The sequence below is a fragment of the Bubalus bubalis genome, chromosome 5 (genome assembly GCF_019923935.1).
Source record: "Bubalus bubalis isolate 160015118507 breed Murrah chromosome 5, NDDB_SH_1, whole genome shotgun sequence".
Taxonomy (NCBI): Eukaryota; Metazoa; Chordata; class Mammalia; order Artiodactyla; family Bovidae; genus Bubalus; species Bubalus bubalis.
The window spans coordinates 29415370-29436428 of NC_059161.1; the positions used below are offsets into that span (position 1 = coordinate 29415370).

The window sequence follows — 21059 nt, forward strand, 5'->3', positions numbered from 1 at the left end:
AATGGAACTTCAGAGAAAGCCTATGATTGAGTTAGACATTGAACCAGGACTTTGATCATAAGAAATAAAAACCTTAAGAGTCATTTAACCTCTTTCTATTTGTCATTGGGTACCATGCAACACCAAAAGAAGATATTTTGTAAGCGTTACTTCAGTCAGTTTTTATACAGTTACTATTCTTGTATCTAAAAATTGCTGTATTTAGATAATTGGGTATGACAAGCATAATATGCTAAATATTTTACAAAATATTGAAAAGTAAATAAAACATAGTGAAACTGGACTGTTTTTAGCTGAATTTCATGTTTATTTCAGATTTTAGGATTTTAGTTTTATAGTTTGCATTCAGAGCCTACTACATAATTTTGAAACCTAAGATTAGGCTTAAATAATTGCCATTTTCCACTGGGGTTTAAAACCTATTTCTGTGATAGTGATTATCTTTTAAAACAAATCAACTGAAATGGAAATTCAGTCTACTTTTCTATTTGAAAGATCAAGGTGTTAACTTTCTCTTAATTTTTTGGACATGTTTCTCTAGCCTCTGTATTCTTCTTTTGTTTTGGAGCTGTTTCTGATAGTATATATGATTTTTCAGATTACATGAGAATTAAGCCCCGCATATCAGAGATTTGATTTCTTAAAGTAGATTTTCCCATGATATATGAGTAAACATTAAAACACTCTCTGCTCCTTCCCACTTACAGAAACGGAAAGTGAAAATGAATTTCGCCCCTTGGATGAAAGGATAGATGAATTTCACCCCAAAGCAACAAGAACCCTTTTTATTGGTAACCTTGAAAAAACCACTACTTACCATGATCTTCGCAACATCTTCCAGCGCTTTGGAGAAATTGTGGTATGTTGTGTTTTTTTTTAACAATGAAAACAATTTTAAATCTTTGTCATAAAACATACAGCATAAGTGCAGCTTATATTTGGAAAAATGTATTTAGATGTTATAATGAATATTTTTCTCATTTGCCCTATGTGTTTTTAACTCCTGCTAAAAGATGATCTGGCAAAACTCATCAGGGACTGCTTTATGTGTGTATGTAAAAATATATAATTGTCTTTATTTACGTATGTATTTTCTTTTCCACTTTTCTTATCTTTGTCCATTGGATGCTGTTTTAATGCCATCTGTAGTCCTGTGGGTTGAAAGGAAAATCTGGAAGAGAAAACATGTCTGTAAGAAAGAAGCAACAGATTAGTGTATGATTCTTTTTATTACAATGCACGTTAGAAGTACCTTGGGAATTATTGGAATGTGGTTGTCATGCTGGAAGCTCGGTTCTGTTTTGAAGTTTTAATTAGAATCTGTTTAAATTACGCAAGTCATTATTTGACTTAGAGATAGAAGGATTTTTCTGTTCTCCATGATTTAAAACTTGAGTGAAATTATAGTGAAAGTGGTTTGGTTACAGTTTGTATCCTTAGGTATACTGTTTTGTGTTATGTTTGAAAAAATGGAAAATTACTTCTGTCTTCCTAGACTTTCTCTAGGACTTCACAGCTAATAATTGTGAAGAAAGTAATATATTTGGACTTTGGAGAGCAAAAAAAAAAAAAAAAAATAGTTTGAGTAGAAACAGCTATTGTACATCTTTTATGTTTGTGTATATGTGATGTCCATTTGTCCATTCTTACGTATACACTAATGCTCTAAGCAAAAGATTCTTAATATTTTTTAATGGCATAACCTAGTCTTGTGAATAAAATATTATTTGTGCTTGTGGCTAAACAAAACCTCATCTTTAGGGGCTTAAGAGAAGAAATTGAAGTCGTTGGCAGAAGTGAAGGAAAAACAGAGAAGCTATTTAGGGAGCGATACCAACAAAACATTCATCTTTCTTTTCTGATTATTTAACTTCTCTTATTTTTGTGAGGGTACTGTATACTCTTAATTCCAGCTCTACTGCCTACCTGGATGAGTGACTAGATGCTCAGTTACCTATCTGGGCTATAGCTTCTTCTATCTTTAGATCACAGTCTGTTATTTATTTGTTTTTTGGCTTTGCGAGACTATGAATTGATAAAATTTTGAAACATATTCTTATTTGAATGTTTGAAGGGAGTATAAAAAGTTGAATTTGGGCATGTGGATATATTTTCATCACCAGGGTTGCTAAAAATGAAATGATTATTGTGTTTTAAGAGCTACGCTTGTCAATAAGGCGGACGTGTCAGTATTTGACAACTATTATCTTGTTTGCAGTTGCTCATGATTGTCACTGTTTTAATGACATACAAACCTTGGGAACATGGTCTGCTGCTTATTGATAACAGATTATGCTATAACAGAACCTTTTTAGTGAGTCAGCCCACCATTGTTCTTTGGGAAATTTAAATGGAGCTATCCTGAGTTACTACATTCTATGTAATGATGAAAACAGCTTCCGTTTACCATTACTTAGAAAAATTTTGAGTATAAATTATGCTTTTTTTTTTTTTTAAGGACCCATCAAACAGCTCTTTAAATACATTACTCATTTTGCTCTGTTTCAGGTTTTGATTATTGGCTTGTGACCCTTAAGGAGGCTTAGATAATCACAATACATAATCTGCAATATATGGCCCAGCTCATTATTGTTTAAGTACAAGTTTTGCCATCCAAGTGTCTGGTTTCTCTGGACCATTTTCATGTGTAAGCCAGGTTTTTTCACTACCTCCTCTAAGTAGGCAGGACCAGAGTGTCAGATGTGACAGCAGGTTTGAGCATTCCAAGGAAATGGGGATATTCCTTTATGTAGAGTGTTTCTTTAGTCCAGGGATGGTATTCTAATGCATCTTCACAGAGTAATTCAGATATTTATGTAGTCCATTCATTCTGGGTATGAGAGATTATTACCACATTTATCAGTTACCAGGTTTGATTCAGTTAGATATACTAATAGAATGAAGCTTCTGATTCGGGATTGCATATTTTAAATCACTTTTTGAAAATTTGACTTCTTTATCATTGTTATTCTTCCCAGATGCTGTATTTTAAATGGCTTGCCCCTAATAAGGATTTTAGATATTGCAGAAGGGAATTATTTGTTAGGTTTTCATTAAATAGGCCACCTTTTACTTCTTATCATAAATTTCTCTTAACACAGGTATTATGGATTTAAAATTTTGAGTTTTGAGTTGCATTGCAGTTGCTCTTCTGCAAAGAGCTTCACGTGCGAAGAATTTCATGGTTTGTGACTACAAATGTTGTGTTGAATAGATTTTTAGGCTATTTACAGTTGCATTAAGATGTATAATTGTAACTAAGCAGGTGGTTTGGGAGGAATCTGATTGTTTGGAGAACCATGTAGCTCATGTGGACTTGGTTTATTCTGATTTATTTTTTATTGACACATCACTAAGTGGTATCCATCCATTGTTTTTTCAGGATATTGATATTAAGAAAGTAAACGGAGTCCCTCAGTATGCGTTCTTGCAGTACTGTGACATTGCCAGCGTTTGTAAGGCTATTAAGAAGATGGATGGGGAATACCTTGGAAATAATCGTCTCAAGGTAAAGGAATTTATATAAGTTACTGTGCTGTTAATATTTGCTGTGTTTTTTTTCCCTCAAGATTTGGAGGTGTTTTATTTTGGTATATATGATTATTTAAAATTGTAATAGTATAGTTAGATAACCATAAAGGTAATAAACTTCTTTGCATCCTTATCCTGTTATACTGTAATCTGAATTAATACTTGCTTAGCCAGGCAGGATAAATTTTGTGTAAATTTTTGTTCGATTTTAACTTGATTCCCACTTGAGGTGGTGGTTGGATAAGATTCCTACAGAATACAAGTTTTTTCACAATTTTTGTTGTTGAATAATTGGTGGCTTAACTAATAGAAATTTTGCCTTTTGTATTCAGCTGGGTTTTGGAAAGAGCATGCCTACAAACTGTGTGTGGTTAGACGGGCTTTCTTCAAATGTGTCAGATCAATATTTAACACGACATTTTTGCCGATATGGGCCTGTGGTAAAGGTAAGTGGGAGGTATGAGTATGTGGCTTTAAGTCACTAATGACTTCCTTTCTTTTGGTATTCTGTCCTTTCAGACCCAGTTTCTAGTGCTGACTTTTCTCTGTAACTCATACATTAAAATTCTCTTTTTTCCAAAATTTGATCTAGAAGAGCACTTACTTATGATATGTTTTGAAAAAATGATATCGAACCCATCAAAATGATTAATTTTAGAACCAGTCTGCAAAATACTGTTAAATAGACTGTTGCTTAGGGATTTCTGTAATTTTATCTCATTAAAATTAGTCTGATTATATAATTATTCACATTTACACTTACATGTAATTAGACTTGATTTTTTAAAAAATGCTAATTTTCTAAAATACTCATACAACAGAATATTCATCCAACCAATGTTTGTTGTGTAACATTCACAAACATAACAGGAAAAGGGTCTCTGGACCCCATTCCATTATGTGAAGGTAAAGATGTTAACTTCTTAAAAGCAGATTTTACATTGTGGGAGGTATGTTGCATAACTTTGACATTTCTGTACATGTAGCTTTTGTTGTATGGAGAAACAGTTTTTTGGTCTGGTGGTTTTTTGTCGGTACTTACTTTAATATAGGACAGTACTCAGTCAACGTGGAAAAAAAATACACAAAAACAAAATAAAAACAATATACCTCAGGCCACAATATCCACAAATCTAAACAGTTCCTACAACATTTTGTTGTGTTTTAACTATAACATGCATCATCAGGAAAAACAAATTTTTTTCTGGAATAAAAAATATATATATTTATTCTTGGCAATGTGTTAGTGACTTAGAATTTTGTTGGGGCTAACACAGAATTTTGTTTAGACTGATGTTGTTTTGTTTTTTTACAGGTGGTGTTTGATCGCTTAAAAGGCATGGCCCTGGTTCTTTACAATGAAATTGAATATGCACAAGCAGCTGTAAAAGAGACCAAGGGGAGGAAAATCGGTGGAAATAAAATAAAGGTATGCAGAATGACTTTAAGCAGAACCAAAACAAAATCATGTTTGGATCCCAACCTTTTAATGATTGGCATTTTGTTGGCTTATAGCACATCTAGTATATATCCTCAGTTTTCAAGGGCGATATTACAATTTTTTAATTTGGCTACTTAAGGACACAGAGGAGAAGGCAATGGCAACCCACTCCAGTACTCTTGCCTGGAAAATCCCATGGACAGAGGGGCCTGGTAGGCGGCAGTCCATGGGGTCGCTAGGGGTCGGATAGGACTGAGCAACTTCACTTTCACTTTCACTTTCATGCATTGGAGAAGGAAATGGCAACCCACTCCAGTGTTCTTGCCTGGAGAATCCCAGGGACGGGGAGCCTGGTGGGCTGCCATCTATGGGGTCGCACAGAGTCGGACACGACTGAAGTGACTTAGCAGCAAGGACACAGAGTCTTTTTAAACGTTATCACAGAACCTTCCCTAAAGATCCTCATTCCCTACACCCTGGGTTCCTGGTGCTCTCGAGTGAGCTCTCAGTGCAGGCTGCACTCCCAGGAGCTCCAAGTGTCAGTCCAGCTTCTTGAATGATCCTCTCGATCTTTTTTCCTCGTCTCTTAAAGAGTGGGTAATCAGTGAAAGTATGATCTTTTATCTAAGTATTTTTATTTAAAAACTTTTGTTCATGAGAGTTTCAAGGAATTTATGCACTTAATAACTCTGGTTAGATTGAAATCAGTCTTTTTAAATAAAATATTGATAGATGGTGAATATCATGCTTTAGTGACTTTGAGGCCTCACTGAGTAAAGTTTAAATGTTCTTCCATATTTTATGTTCTAACTGTGGTTCCAGCAAATTTATGCACAAGATGTTGTTGTTGTTTAGTTGCTCATCATATCCAACTCTTTGCAACCCCATGGAGTGCAGCATGCCAGGCTTCCCTGTCCTTCACTCTCTCTCAGAGTTTGCTCAAACTCAAGTCCATTGAGTCCATGATACTATCCAACCATCTCATCCTCTGTTGCCCCTTCTCCTCCTGCCTTCAGTCTTTCCCAGCATCAAGGTCTTTACAACGAGTCGGCTCTTTGCGTCACGTGGCCAAAGAACCGGAGCTTCTGCATCAGTCCTTCCAATGAATATTCAGGGTTGGTTTCCTTTTGGATTGACTCGTTTAATCTCCTTGCTGTCCAAGTTACTCTCATCCAGCACCGCAGTTCAAAAGCATCAATTCTTCAGCGCTCAGCTTTATAGTCCAACTGTCACATCCATACATGACTACTGGAAAAACCATAGCCTTGACTAGATGGACCTTTGTCAGCAAAGTGACGTCTCTGCTTTTTAATACTCTGTCTATGTTTGTCATAGCTTTTCTTCCAAGAAGCAAGCATCTTTTAATTTCATGGCTGCAGTCACCATCTGCAGTGATTTTGGAGCCCAAGAAAAGAACATCTGTCACTGTTTCCATTTTTCCCCATCTATTTGCCATGAAGTGATAGGACCAGATGCCATGATCTTATTAGTTTTTTGAATGTTGGGTTGTAAGCCTGTTTTTTCATAAGATATTACTAGATTTAGTTGGTCTGATTATTTAACCGATGGCCTGGAATCCTGATAGGTATGTTTCAGTTTTTGATTTTGCTTTCTCCACTTCTTCAGGATTGGGTTCTGAAACTTAAATTATAATTCTTTATCAAGATTTCTGTAGAATTTGAGAATTTTCAAGTTAAAAAAATACAGTTTTAGTTATGAGGACTATTTCACTTAAATGAGATCTAAGTTACATTTTCTTGAAATTTATCCAGAAGAAGAGTTTTCAAATTTGGTAACACTTTCCATCATTGAAATCTGAAACTTGCATTAAACACCTGCTATTCATTTTTTTTTTTAGGTGGATTTTGCAAATCGAGAAAGTCAGCTGGCATTTTATCACTGTATGGAAAAATCTGGTCAAGATATTAGAGACTTTTATGAAATGTTATTGGAAAGAAGGTATGTATTTTCAACCTATCAGCATAGCTTGAATTTGAAAATTTCTAGTACATAAAATTTAGATGGGATTAAATTCTGTTTTTCATCCCTTATTGCTACTCTCATTCCCCCCAAACTTATCCCTTTTATTATCCCCATGTATGGAAACACATTAAAAATGGATTTCTCATGTAGCTCATGGGAGTTGGGTTAACCTTATCTACATTTTCTCCCTGAGAATACTCATTAAAAGAGTTACCCTTTTCTAGATTATAACTTTATATATAAATCATCTTGCCTTACACATTTAAATTAAACATGTTGAAATGTATTGCTGCTGCTGCTGCTGCTGCTAAGTTGCTTTAGTCGTGTCCGACTCTGTTGGACCCCATAGACGGAAGCTCACCAGGCTCCCCCGTCCCTGGGATTCTCCAGGCAAGAACCCTGGAGTGGGCTGCCATTTCCTTCTCCAATGCATGAAGGTGAAAAGTGAAAGGGAAGTCACTCAGTCATGTCAGACTCTTAGCGACCACATGGACTACTTATAGACTATTAAATGCCCGGTGTATTTAGTAATGACAACATCCAAGTTGTCACCATGTATGAGCTCATAGAATTAATTGAAAGAACAAAGAACTTTCAAAAGACTATCAAGAGCTTTGTTTTAAATTCAGATCTCTTAAATAATTTGTGAATCAGAAAGCCAAAGTTGTATAAATTAGTAACTTTAGCTATGTAGAAAGTAAACAATCCTTGGGAATTCCCTGGCCTTCCAGTGGAAGGACTTGATGCTTTCACTGCCATGGACCTGGTTTCAATCCCTGATCAGGGAACTAAGATCCCACAGGCCACATGGCACGGCAAAAAATAAAGTAAACCTTACTGATCTTTGTTAATTTTTTCAGTCATGGTTATGTGGTATTTGATATTTTTTCTACTGCTTGTGGGAATTGTAGGAACCATTACAGTCCACAGTCGACTATTTAAGGTGTCACCATCTAAATCAGGCTAATGCTTAAAATTGCATCAGAACTGATGATTAATTCTTTTTTAGACCACCTATATTAAAACACCTGACAATGTCAGTAGGTTCTTCAAAAGCTGATCACATTTGAAAATGGAAGCTATCATCCATATGATAAAGCTGTTTGTCCAAACTTGCCTCTGTGATTAAGTCTCCTGGAATGTTTCTACTAGATCTCCACCCTGTAGATATGTGTTAGAGAAAAGACTATTTGAGAAATGCCTTTAGACACTCAAGTTCAAGTATAAAAGGTCTCTGTGACAGTTCAGTTCAGTCGATCAGTCGTGTCGGACTCTTTTCGACCCCACGAATCGCAGCACGCCAGGCCTCCCTGTCCATCACCAGCTCCCGGGGTTCACTCAGACTCACGTCCATCGAGTCAGTGATGCCATCCAGCCATCTCATCCTCTGTCGTCCCCTTCTCCTCCTGCCCCCAATCCCTCCCAGCATCAGAGTCTTTTCCAATGAGTCAACTCTTCGCATGAGGTGGCCAAAGTACTGGAGTTTTAGCTTTAGCATCATTCCTTCCAAAGAAATCCCAGGGCTGATCTCCTTCAGAATGGACTGGCTGGATCTCCTTGCAGTCCAAGGGACTCTCAAGAGTCTTCTCCAACACCACAGTTCAAAAGCACCAATTCTTCAGTGCTCAGCCTTCTTCACAGTCCAACTCTCACATCCATACATGACCACTGGAAAAACCATAACCTTGACTAGACGGACCTTAGTTGGGAAAGTAATGTCTCTGCTTTTGAATACGCTGTCTAGGTTGGTCGTAACTTTCCTTCCAAGGAGTAAGCGTCTTTTAATTTCATGCATGGCTGCAGTCACCATCTGCAGTGATTTTGGAGCCCAAAAAAATAAAGTCTGACACTGTTTCCACTGTTTCCCCATCTATTTCCCATGAAGTGATGGAACCAGATGCCATGATCTTCGTTTTCTGAATGTTGAGCTTTAAGCCAACTTTTTCACTCTCCACTTTCACTTTCATCAGGAGGCTTTTTAGTTCCTCTTCACTTTCTGCCATAAGGGTGGTGTCATCTGCATATCTGAGGTTATTGATATTTCTCCCGGCAATCTTGATTCCAGCTTGTGCTTCTTCCAGCCCAGCGTTTCTCATGATGTACTCTGCATATAAGTTAAATAAGCAGGGTGACAATATACAGCCTCGACATACTCCTTTTCCTATTTGGAACCAGTCTGTTGTTCCATGTCCAGTTCTAACTGTTGCTTCCTGACCTGCATACAGATTTCTCAAGAGGCAGGCAGGTGGTCTGGTATTCCCATCTCTTTCAGGATTTTCCACAGTTTATCTTGATCCACACAGGATGAGGTAAATCCTGATCATGCTCCCAGAAACCTATTGGGTGCATTCCCTTTTTATTGCTTCTTCTTGCCACTTCATTTTTGTATAAATCAAAGAAGGTATATATTCTTTTTCATTTCCTCATGGTGTTTAGTGTAATGGTCATTACTTGAACGGTTTTTTAATGAAAAATATCCCCTACAGCCAAATTTCCCAAAGGGTGAACTTCTAAGGTATCAGTGGTTTTCCACTAGTGGATTGGAATCCACGTTCTAAATTTTTCTGTGTGTGTGTGTGAGAGAGAGAATGAACATATGTAAGAACATAGTCTGCATATCCTCTATAGGGAGGATTCTCCATCCTCCCCACCCCCACCCCCACAATCTGAAGTCATTGTTAATACTTTAAGTGCTTATAGGAATTCTTAGCCATAAGTGAGTGGAAAATGTATTGATGATCTAGTGGCACTTAAGACATAAAAATTTCATTAAAATTCTCTGTGTGTATGTTCAATATTTTTCAGAGAACAGTGTCTTGTGAGGGTTGGATAATGTTATGTGAGTGTTAATTTTTGAATATTGCCACTCAAATTAATTCATTTTACTGATTATCTGGCTCTGGCTTTGTTCCTTGCTATTTATCCCTGTTGAAAGTTTAGAGATAAAGTAGGAAGCATGAGGGTGTGGGACTTTACTGTGACCAAGCTTTACCTCATTTGGTTTTAGATGGTAGTGTTTCTGGAATGCATTCCTTTCAGTAGAACTTAAGAATCTTTGCCTTTTCCATAGAGTGGAAGTCATGCCACTCAATAGTTGATGAATAAGTAGTGGGGGGGAAATGCTTTACCCCCTAATGACAGTTCAGCTCACGAAAGCAAGTGATGACTCATTTTCATAGGGCTCTGCAGTTTAAAAGTATTTCTTTTATTCCCTTAAATACAGTGTCAAGGAAATAGGGCTGTGACTCTTCTCATGTGTTACTTATGGTAGGAACTGACAATCAGATGACTTTGCTGATAAGGTCACAGGCTCCTAAATGATTGGGCTAGAAATAAACCCAGTGCATTTAGTTTACCTGCTAGTGCATTGAGTCCTACAGGTTGCCAAAGTAATTCTCAGCACAAATTTATGGGGTCACATTATGCTTTAGATGAATTTCTCACCTACTTACAGTAGTTTGGATACTTTGTAGTCATGGGAACAGCATTCTCTGAAAACCTGGCCTTTCAAAGTCCTTCCGGGTCCTGCCAGAGCCTTTTGTACATAGTACTAGTGTGCAGTTTTATTGTCTCTTGCTAGAGTTCCTTGGTGGCAAGAACACTCATTTCTTTTGGTAGAGTCCGGCAAAATGTGTACAAAATCATCAGTTATTAAACTGAACAGTGTAGCACTAATGTTTACGTATATACCTTTGACTTCTGTAACTTTTTTCTTTCACATTTTGGACATAGTTTTAGTTTGCTTATTTTAGAAAATACCTGGAAGCCATTTTTAAACCTACTTTTAATGCAGGCAGTAAACTTACAGCCATTCTTGGTGTCTTAACCACTTTATATTAGAAAGCTTAGGGAATTCCCTGGTGGTCCAGTGGTGAGGACTCTGCACTTTCATTGCCAGGGGCTTGAGAATTCAATCCCTGGTCGGGAAACTAAGATCTTGTAAGCCATGATGTGATCAAAGGAAAAAAGGAAGCTTACAGTGTGTTCTCCTTTACATGTGAAAGTGATGCTTCCTTGGAGTTTGTATTTATGGTGATAAGGAGTTAAGTCAGCCTAATTTTACAAAATGGCTGGCCAATATTGAGGCAAAAAGTCTGATTCCTATGGAACTGTAGAAGGATCGTCTTGAATTGGTCATCCTATTAAATGAAATATCATAGATGTGTCATAAATGATTCTCTTTGAAATGATAAAGTTCAGTGTAAATGCATATAATAAGGTGCTGTTGATGCTTCCAGTGTTGAATGCTAAAGTCTAGATGCTTCATTTGCTGTTGAAAATGGGTTAGAACATTGCCCAGTAGCAACTTTGACATACTTTTCTAAGGTTCATTCTTTGAACAAATTTGAGTACCTGCTATGAGCCAGGAAGACAAAAGCTCATGCTTTTAGAAGCTTAGGTTCAGGGTTCATTATGTTTCATTGAGCTGCCGTTAGTAGTACCATGTAGACTGAGTAAGCCATACTTGTTTGAAAGAACAAAAATAGGACATGAACCAAGAGTAAAGGAATTGGCCTCTGTTACAGGTAAATTTCCATTTTATACACCATACACATTCTTGCATGTAAATTCAGTCCTATTTTGAATGCCCTGGGTCATGCCACTTTAACAATTAAGGAATTCTTTTACAATTAAGGAATTATCTCACACAGCTTGTAATACATAATTTGTTAGTTGGCAGGTTGGGGAAAAGTAACAATTACTGAAGGCCAAGTATGTGCCCTGTATTATGTTAGGAAAGTTTTTACAAAGTTTCATCTTATTTAACCTTCTTGTTTAACTTATTCTTAAATAACATTATCATTTTATAAGTGTAAAGACTGAGCCCAGGGAGACTTGCCCCCAGTGTGTTTTTTTAAACTGTGAATTGAGGTAGAGGTTGCAGAGGTAGAAAAATTTTAGTTAAATTGTTCATCTGTCTTTTCAAACAATACATTTGTTTCCCAAGTTGTGGTAAGACTATCTCTTGGCAGAGAAGTAATTAATTTATTTAACCTGCTGCTGCTGCTGCTAAGTTGCTTCAGTCGTGTCCGACTCGGTGTGACCCCATAGACGGCAGCCCACCAGGCTCCCCCGTGCCTGGGATTCTCCAGGCAAGAAAACTGGAGTGGGTTGCCATTTCCTTCTCCAATGCATGAAAGTGAAAAGGGAAAGTGAAGCCGCTCAGTCGTGTCTGACTCTTAGTGACCCCATGGACCTGCAGCTTACCAGGCTCCTCCGTCCACGGGATTTTCCAGGCAAGAGTACCTAGTCTATCTGAGATACTATTTCAACATGTATTCAATCTGAATAAATTACTGAAGTATATGTCTTCTTTAAAAAAAAAAAAAAGACTAAATCTACCAGATCTAGTCTGTATTTTATAAACACCTCAATTTAGTCTAGCCAGATTTTAAGCTCTTAGTAGCCACCTGTGGTTTGTAGCTGTGGTATTGGATGGTGAAATTCTAATGATTTGGTCGTTGTTTAGTTGCTGAGTTGTGTCTGAGTCTTTGTGACCCCATGGGTTATAGCCTTTCAGGCTCCTCTGTCTGTGGAATTTCCCAGGCAAGAATACTGGAGTGGGTTGCCATTTCCTTCTCCTTTCTTATCTTGGATGAGGGATCGAACCCATGTCTTTTGCATTGGCAGGTGGATTCCTTACCACTGAGCCACGAAGGAAGCCCCAGTTCTAATGATTAAATAATGGCAAAGATTTTTAGAAGCAGGACTCTGTAACTGCACATGTATGATTAATGTGTCAGTGACGAGAAAACAAAAAACCAATACATTCTTTTTTGTCTTTGGCAGAGAAGAACGAAGGGGATCTTATGACTATAGCCAAGATCGTACATATTATGAGAATGTCCGTACTCCAGGCACATATCCTGAGGATTCCAGACGGGACTATCCAGCTCGAGGGAGAGAATTTTATTCAGAATGGGAAACTTACCAAGGAGACTACTATGAATCACGATATTATGATGATCCCCGGGAATATAGGGATTATAGAAATGATCTTTATGAACAAGATATTCGGGAATACAGTTACAGACAAAGGGAACGAGAAAGAGAACGTGAAAGATTTGAATCTGACCGGGACAGAGACCACGAGAGGAGACCAGTCGAACGCAGTCAGAGTCCAGTGCACTTGCGACGCCCTCAGAGCCCTGGAACATCTCCCTCACAGTCCGAGAGACTGCCGAGTGATTCCGAGAGGAGGGTTTACAGCCGCTCCTCAGACCGGAGTGGAAGCTGCAGCTCACTTTCCCCTCCAAGATATGATAAACTTGACAAACCTCGTTTGGAACGCTATACAAAAAATGAGAAGACAGATAAAGAACGAACTTTCGATCCTGAGAGAGTGGAAAGAGAGAGACGTTTAATAAGGAAGGAAAAGGTGGAGAAGGACAAAACTGACAAGCAAAAACGAAAAGGAAAAGTTCATTCCCCAAGTTCTCAGTCTTCAGAAACAGACCAAGAAAATGAGAGAGAGCAAAGCCCCGAAAAGTTGAGGAGTTCTAATAAACTGAGCAGAGAGAAAGCTGACAAAGAAGGATTGGCCAAAAACCGCTTGGAACTCATGCCCTGTGTGGTTTTGACTCGAGTGAAAGAAAAAGAGGGGAAGGTTATTGACCACGCCCCTTTGGAAAAGCTGAAAACCAAGCTTGATAATGACGCTGTCAAGTCTTCTGCCTTAGATCAGAAACTTCAGACCTCTCAGACAGAGCCTGCAAAATCTGAATTGTCTAAACTGGAATCTGTTAGGATGAAAGTGCCAAAGGAAAGGGGGCTTTCAAGCCACGTAGAAGTGGTAGATAAGGAAGGCCGGCCTAAACCCAGGAAGCACTTAAAACCAGAGCAGAGTGCTGATGGAGTGAGTGCTGGGGATCTGGAGAAGCTGGAGGCAAGGAAAAGGCGTTTTGCAGATTCCAATTTGAAAGTAGAAAGGCAGAAATCAGACCTCAAGAAAAGTAGTCCAGAGATGGAAGATGCTCGGGTGCTTTTAAAGAAACAGCCTGACTTGTCATCTAGAGATGTCATTCTGCTGAGGGAAGGAGAGTCTGAAAAAAAGCCTATGAGGAAAGAAATTCTTAAAAGAGAATCTAAAAAACTTAAACTAGACAGACTTAATGCTGTTCCCAGCCCCAAAGACTGTCAGGAGCTTACCAGTATTTCTGTTGGGACTGGCTCAAGGCCCAACTCAGATCTGCAAGCAAGGCTGAGAGAACCAGTAGGTGAATCTGTGGAAAATCAAGAAATCCAGTCAAAAAAACCCACTGCCTCAAAACCACAACTCAAACAGCTGGAGCTATTAGATGATCAAGGACCAGAGAGAGAAGATAATAGGAAAAACTATTGCAGTCTTCGTGATGAACCACTTGAATGTAAATCGGGCCAAGAGAAACCACATTCAGTAAATACTGAAGAAAAAATTGGCATTGATATTGATCACACGCAGAGTTACCGAAAACAAATGGAGCAGAGTCGTAGAAAACAGCAGATGGAGATGGAAATAGCCAAGTCTGAGAAATTCGGCAGTCCTAAAAAAGATGTGGATGAATACGAAAGACGTAGTCTTGTTCACGAGGTAGGCAAACCCCCTCAGGATGTCACCGATGACTCTCCTCCCAGCAAAAAGAAAAGAATGGACCATGTTGATTTTGACATCTGCACCAAGAGAGAAAGGAACTACAGAAGTTCACGCCAGATCAGTGAGGATTCTGAAAGGACTGGTGGTTCTCCCAGTGTTCGGCTTGGTTCCTTCCATGATGATGATGACCCTATTGGTTCTCCTAGAGTGTCCATAAGAGGGTCTCCTAAATTAGATGACAAAGGTCTCCCCTATTCTCAAATAACAGTCAGAGAAGAGTCCTTAAAATTTAATCCTTATGATTCAAGCAGGAGAGAACAGATGGCAGACATGGCTAAAATCAAACTATCTGTCTTGAATCCTGAAGATGAACTAAATCGGTGGGATTCTCAAATGAAACACGATACCAGCAGATTTGATGTGAGTTTCCCCAACAGCATAATTAAGAGAGACAGCCTTCGAAAGAGGTCTGTCCGTGACTTGGAACCTGGTGAGGTGCCTTCTGATTCTGATGATGATGGTGAACACAAATCTCACTCACCTAGAGCCTCTGCATTATTTGAAAGTTCTCGGTTGTCTTTTTTATTGAGGGACAGAGAAGACAAACTACGTGAGAGAGATGAAAGACTCTCCAGTTCTTTAGAAAGGAACAAATTTTATTCCTTTGCATTGGATAAGACAATCACACCGGACACTAAGGCTTTGCTTGAAAGAGCCAAATCCCTTTCTTCCTCTCGAGAAGAAAATTGGTCTTTTCTTGACTGGGATTCCCGATTTGCTAATTTTCGAAACAACAAAGATAAAGAAAAGGTAGACTCTGCTCCGAGACCTATTCCATCCTGGTACATGAAAAAGAAGAAAATCCGGACTGATTCAGAGGGAAAAATGGATGATAAGAAAGATGACCATAAAGAAGAGGAACAGGAAAGGCAAGAATTATTTGCTTCTCGTTTTTTACACAGCTCAATCTTTGAACAAGATTCCAAGCGACTGCAGCATCTAGAAAGGAAAGATGAAGAATCTGACTTCATTTCCAGCAGGTTGTATGGGAGGCAGACCTCTGATGGACTGAATAACACAACTGACTTGATTCAAGAGCCAGTAGTTCTTTTCCATAGCAAATTCATGGAACTCACACGAATGCAACAGAAAGAAAAAGAAAAAGACCAGAAACCCAAAGAGGTCGAGAAACAGGAAGATACAGAGGATCATCCCAAGACCCCAGAATCTGCTTCTGAGAATAAAGAGCCGGAACTGAAAACTCCATCTTCAGTGGGGCCCCCTAGTGTCACCGCTATAGCTCCGGAGTCAGCAGCAGCATCGCTGGAGAAGACAGCTGGTGAAAAGACTGGAGAGGGGCCTCCGGTGCCAGAAGAAAAGACCATTGAGCCAGCCTCTGTCCCGGAAGAGGCAAAATCCACAAGTACGGATCTGGCTCCCGTCACTGCGGAGCAGCCTGAGCAAGGAGACTTGCCCCCAGGAGTGGACACCAGGAAAGACACTGCCGAGCCTCCTTCCACTGTTGAAGGAGGTTCATCAGTCGATCAGCTGCCTTATCTGGATGCCAAGCCTCCAACTCCTGGGGCCTCGTTTTCCCAGGTAGAGATCAGTGTAGATCCTGAGCCTAACAGCACCCAGACACTTCCAAAACCAACTCAGAAGCCTGAAGAAGCCAATGAGCCTCAAGTGGAAAAGCCAGAATTGGCTGCTAACATTGAACCTAACACAAGTCAAAAAACGGAAGATGTTCCTGAGGCTCCGCCTCCGGCTACTGAAGTTGTAGAGGTTGATCCTCCAGTTGCTGCAAAAGATAAAAAGCCAAACAAAAGTAAACGTTCCAAGACCCCCATTCAGGCAGCTGCAGCAAGTGTCGTGGAAAAGCCCGTCACCAGGAAGAGTGAGAGGATAGACCGGGAAAAGCTCAAACGCTCCAATTCTCCCCGGGGAGAAGCACAGAAGCTTCTAGAACTGAAGATGGAGGCAGAGAAGATTACAAGGACTGCTTCTAAAAATTCAGCCACGGACCCTGAACACCCCGAGCCAAGCTTGCCACTTGGCCGAACCAGGCGCCGGAATGTGAGGAGTGTTTACGCAACCATGGGCGACCATGACAACCGCTCTCCAGTCAAGGAGCCCGTGGAGCAGCCCCGAGTGACCAGGAAGAGACTGGAGCGGGAGCTGCAGGAGGCTGCAGCGGTTCCCACGACCCCTCGGAGGGGGAGGCCTCCAAAGACTCGCCGTCGGGCCGATGAAGATGACGAGACCGAGGCCAAAGAAGCTGAGACGGTCAAACCAGCTGAGGGCTGGAGATCCCCACGATCCCAGAAAGTAGCTGCTGGTGGTCAGCAAGGGAAGAGGGGGAGAAACGAACCCAAAGTTGACCCTGAGCGTCCTGAGGCGACCACTGAGGGGAGTCCCCAAGTGAACGTGAGGGAAAATAATACAAAATCCAAGGCTGATAAAGAAGCAGCAGCGAGTGAACAGAAACGTGACAAGAAAGAAATTAGCACGGACAGAAATCCACCCGAAACCCCCCCAGTTGAAGTAGTGGAGAAGAAAGCAGCCCCTGAGAAAAACTCCAAGTCAAAGAGAGGACGATCTCGAAACTCTAGGTCAGCAGTGGACAAATCTGCAAATGTGAAAAATGCGGAAGCCACCGTGAGTCCCAGTGTGGCTGCAGGCCCTTCAGAACTGCCGGTGGAGGAGGAGGCTGGGGTCGTGACTGTTTCCCCCGAGAAGAGCAAGAGTCCCCAGAAGGAGGGGAGTGTATCATCACAGTTGAACAGTGAGCCCGCTGAACCGGACAAGGAACCAGAGAAGGAGGATGTGTCTGCCTCCAAGCAGTCCCCAGAAGCAAATCAGTTAGCCCGGCAGATGGAGCTGGAGCAGGCCGTGGAGAACATCGAGAAGCTCACGGAAACCTCCACACCCGCAGCTTTCAAGGCGGCAGCTCCTGATGCCACAGAGGGCCTCTCTACAGAGGACAGGGACAAGCCCGCACACCAAGCCAGTGAAACAGAGCTGGCCGCGGCCATCGGGTCCATCATCAATGACATTTCTGGGGAGCCAGAAAACTTCCCTGCACCGCCACCTTACCCTGCAGAATCTCAGACAGATCCGCCACCTCCTGAGGAAGGCATGGAGCCTGAGACCAATGAGGCTGTGTCTGGCATCTTGGAGACAGAGGCTGCTGCTGAATCTTCTAGGCCACCAGGCAGTGCACCTGACCCCTCAGCAGGCCCAGCAGACAACAAGGAAGCCCGAGGAGACAGCAGCGAAACCTCCCACCCAGTGCCAGGAGCCAAGGGGTCAAAAGAAGTAGAAGTGACTCTGGTTCGGAAAGATAAAGGGCGCCAGAAGACTACTCGATCACGCCGCAAACGGAATACAAACAAGAAAACAGGGGGCACTACAGAGACCCATGTCCCTGAACCTGACCAGGTTCAAAGCAAGAGCCCTGCTTCAAGTGATGGGACGACGGTACAACCCTCAGAAGCTCCACAGGAAGAAAAGCAGAATGACAAGCCCCAGTCCGCTGCTCCCGAGTCATGTGCTTCTGACCCAAGCAAGACTCCATCCCGAGAGGATCTGCCCCAAGAAAGCAGCATGGAGGAAGAGACTCCGACCAGAGCACCTGCGCTCCCAGACCCCGCTCCTCTCTCGCAGCCTGCCCCTGTGCATGACGAGCCTCAAGCCAGATTCAAGGTGCACTCCATCATTGAAAGTGACCCAGTGACCCCGCCCAGTGACTCAAGCATGCCCACCCCTCCAATTCCCTCCGTAACGATAGCAAAGCTCCCACTCCCTGTCGCTGCTGGGGGGATCCCACACCAGAGTCCCCCTGCGAAGGTGACAGAGTGGATCACGAGACAGGAGGAGCCACAGGCGCAGTCCAGCCCGGCTCCGGCTCTTCCCCCAGACACCAAGGCCTCTGACATGGACACCAGCTCCAGTACACTGAGGAGGATCCTCATGGACCCCAAGTATGTATCTGCTGCGGGTGTCACGTCCACGAGCGTCACAGCTGCCGTTGCAGAGCCTGTCAGCGCTGCCCCTTGCCTTCACGAGGCACTGCCCCCTCCAGCTGAATCTAAAAAACCTGTTTTAGAAGAAAAAACAGCAGCTCCAGTAACTAGCACCTCGGACACACAGGCCTCAGAGGTTCCAGTAGCTGCTGACAAAGAAAAGGTGACTCCAGTCATTGCTCCCAAAATTACTTCTGTCATTAGCCGGATGCCTGTCAGCATTGATTTGGAGAATTCGCAGAAGATAACCCTGGCGAAACCTGCTCCTCAGACCCTGACGGGCCTGGTGAGCGCCCTGACTGGCCTGGTGAATGTCTCCTTGGTCCCCGTGAATGCACTGGCTGGCCCTGTGAATGCCTTGAAAGGCCCTGTGAAGGGCTCAGTGGCCACGCTGAAAGGCTTGGTGAACACTCCCGCTGGCCCCGTGAACGTCCTGAAGGGACCAGTCAACGTCCTGACGGGGCCCGTGAACGTTCTCGCCACTCCAGTGAACGCCGCCACAAGTGTGGTGAACGCCGCCACGGGCACGGTGAACGCCACTCCGGGCACAGTGAATGCTGCCGCGGGTGCAGTGACGGTCACGGCGGGTGCAGTGACCGCTGCCTCTGGGGGTGTGACAGCCACAACAACGGGTGCCGTGACGGTGGCAGGTGCAGTGATTGCACCGTCAGCAAAGTGCAAACAGAGATCCAGCAGCAGTGACAGCAGTCGGTTCCACCCGGGGTCTATGTCTGTGATTGATGATCGCCCAGCAGACACGGGCTCTGGTGCCGGGCTGCGCGTGAACACTTCCGAAGGGGTTGTGCTCCTGAGCTATTCGGGGCAGAAGACTGAAGGGCCCCAGCGGATCAGCGCCAAGATTAGCCAGATCCCCCCAGCAAGTGCGATGGACATTGAATTTCAACAGTCAGTGTCCAAGTCTCAGGTCAAACCCGATTCTGTCACATCGTCTCAGCCTCCAGCCAAAGGCCCTCAAACTCCTTCAGGCTATGCAAACGTGGCCACCCATTCTACCCTGGTACTGACTGCACAGACATACAATGCATCTCCTGTGATTTCATCAGTGAAGGCTGACCGTCCATCCTTGGAGAAGCCCGAGCCCATTCACCTGTCTGTGTCCACACCCGTCACCCAGGGTGGCACAGTGAAGGTCCTTACCCAGGGCATAAACACACCTCCGGTGCTGGTTCACAACCAGCTAGTTCTCACCCCAAGCATAGTCACCACTAACAAAAAGCTTGCTGACCCCGTCACCCTCAAAATAGAGACCAAGGTCCTTCAGCCGGCAAACCTGGGCTCCACTCTTACTCCCCACCACCCTCCGGCTCTGCCCAGCAAACTGCCAGCAGAAGTGAACCACGTCACGTCGGGGCCCAGCACCCCAACAGATCGAACGGTGTCCCATCTGGCAGCCAGCAAGCCAGATGCGCATTCCCCTCGATCCAGTGGGCCCGCTCCAAGCCCATTCCCGCGGGCATGCCACCCCAGCAGCACCACGTCCACTGCGCTGTCCACGAACGCCACGGTCATGCTGGCAGCAGGCATTCCTGTGCCCCAGTTCATCTCCAGCATCCACCCGGAGCAGTCTGTCATCATGCCACCACACAGCATCACCCAGACGGTGTCCCTCAGTCACCTGTCTCAGGGCGAGGTGAGGATGAACACGCCCACACTTCCCAGCATCACCTACAGCATCCGGCCCGAGACACTCCACTCTCCACGGGCCCCCCTGCAGCCGCAGCAGATAGAGGTCCGGGCCCCGCAGCGCGCCGGCACCCCCCAGCCGGCCGCAGCTGGGGTGCCCACCCTGGCCTCCCAGCACCCTCCAGAGGAGGAGGTGCACTACCACCTGCCCGTGGCTCGAGCCGCAGCCCCCGTGCAGTCAGAGGTGCTGGTCATGCAGTCTGAGTACCGGCTGCACCCGTACACCGTGCCTCGGGATGTGAGGATCATGGTGCATCCTCACGTGACTGCCGTCAGCGAGCAGCCCCGGGCGGCAGACGGGGTCGGGAAGGTGCCGGCAGCCAGCAAGGCCCCTCAGCAGCCAGGGAAAGAAGCCGCTAAGACGGCAGATGCCAAAGCTGCCCCTGCCCCTGCCCCTGCCCCTGCCCCTCACGGGGAGGCCCGCATCCTCACGGTCACCCCTAGCAACCAGCTCCAGGGGCTGCCTCTGACTCCACCAGTGGTGGTGACCCACGGGGTGCAGATCGTGCACTCGAGCGGGGAGCTCTTCCAGGAGTACCGCTACGGAGACGTCCGCAGCTACCACGGCCCGGCCCAGCTCACACACACACAGTTCCCTGCCACGGCCTCCATCGGCCTGCCTTCCCGGACCAAGGCTCCCAGCCAGGTGAGCACGCCCAGTCTGTCTTCTGGTCCAGAGAGTTGAGGGGTTGGCTGGTGGCGGGTACCAGTGAGGTCCTGAAATATGTCGTCCTTTTTGTGGACTTCAAGAGGAGCTTCCTCAACTTCAGAATGAAGGGATCAGATTACAGCAGAGCCTGGG

The 21059-nt window shown here is 43.4% G+C and overlaps 1 protein-coding gene across 3 annotated transcripts in view; it reads left to right on the forward strand.

Annotated features, from left to right (window-relative positions):
- SPEN (spen family transcriptional repressor) overlaps positions 1 to 21059 on the forward strand; it is a 94161-nt gene that overhangs the window by 69867 nt on the left and 3235 nt on the right. For all 3 annotated transcript variants that reach the window (XM_025285667.3, XM_006079608.4, XM_006079607.4), the window contains 6 exons: positions 708 to 859; positions 3383 to 3508; positions 3864 to 3977; positions 4847 to 4960; positions 6831 to 6931; positions 12746 to 20903. In XM_025285667.3, the coding sequence (XP_025141452.2) occupies positions 708 to 859; positions 3383 to 3508; positions 3864 to 3977; positions 4847 to 4960; positions 6831 to 6931; positions 12746 to 20903 (8765 nt within the window). The remainder of the gene's footprint in view (positions 1 to 707; positions 860 to 3382; positions 3509 to 3863; positions 3978 to 4846; positions 4961 to 6830; positions 6932 to 12745; positions 20904 to 21059) is intronic.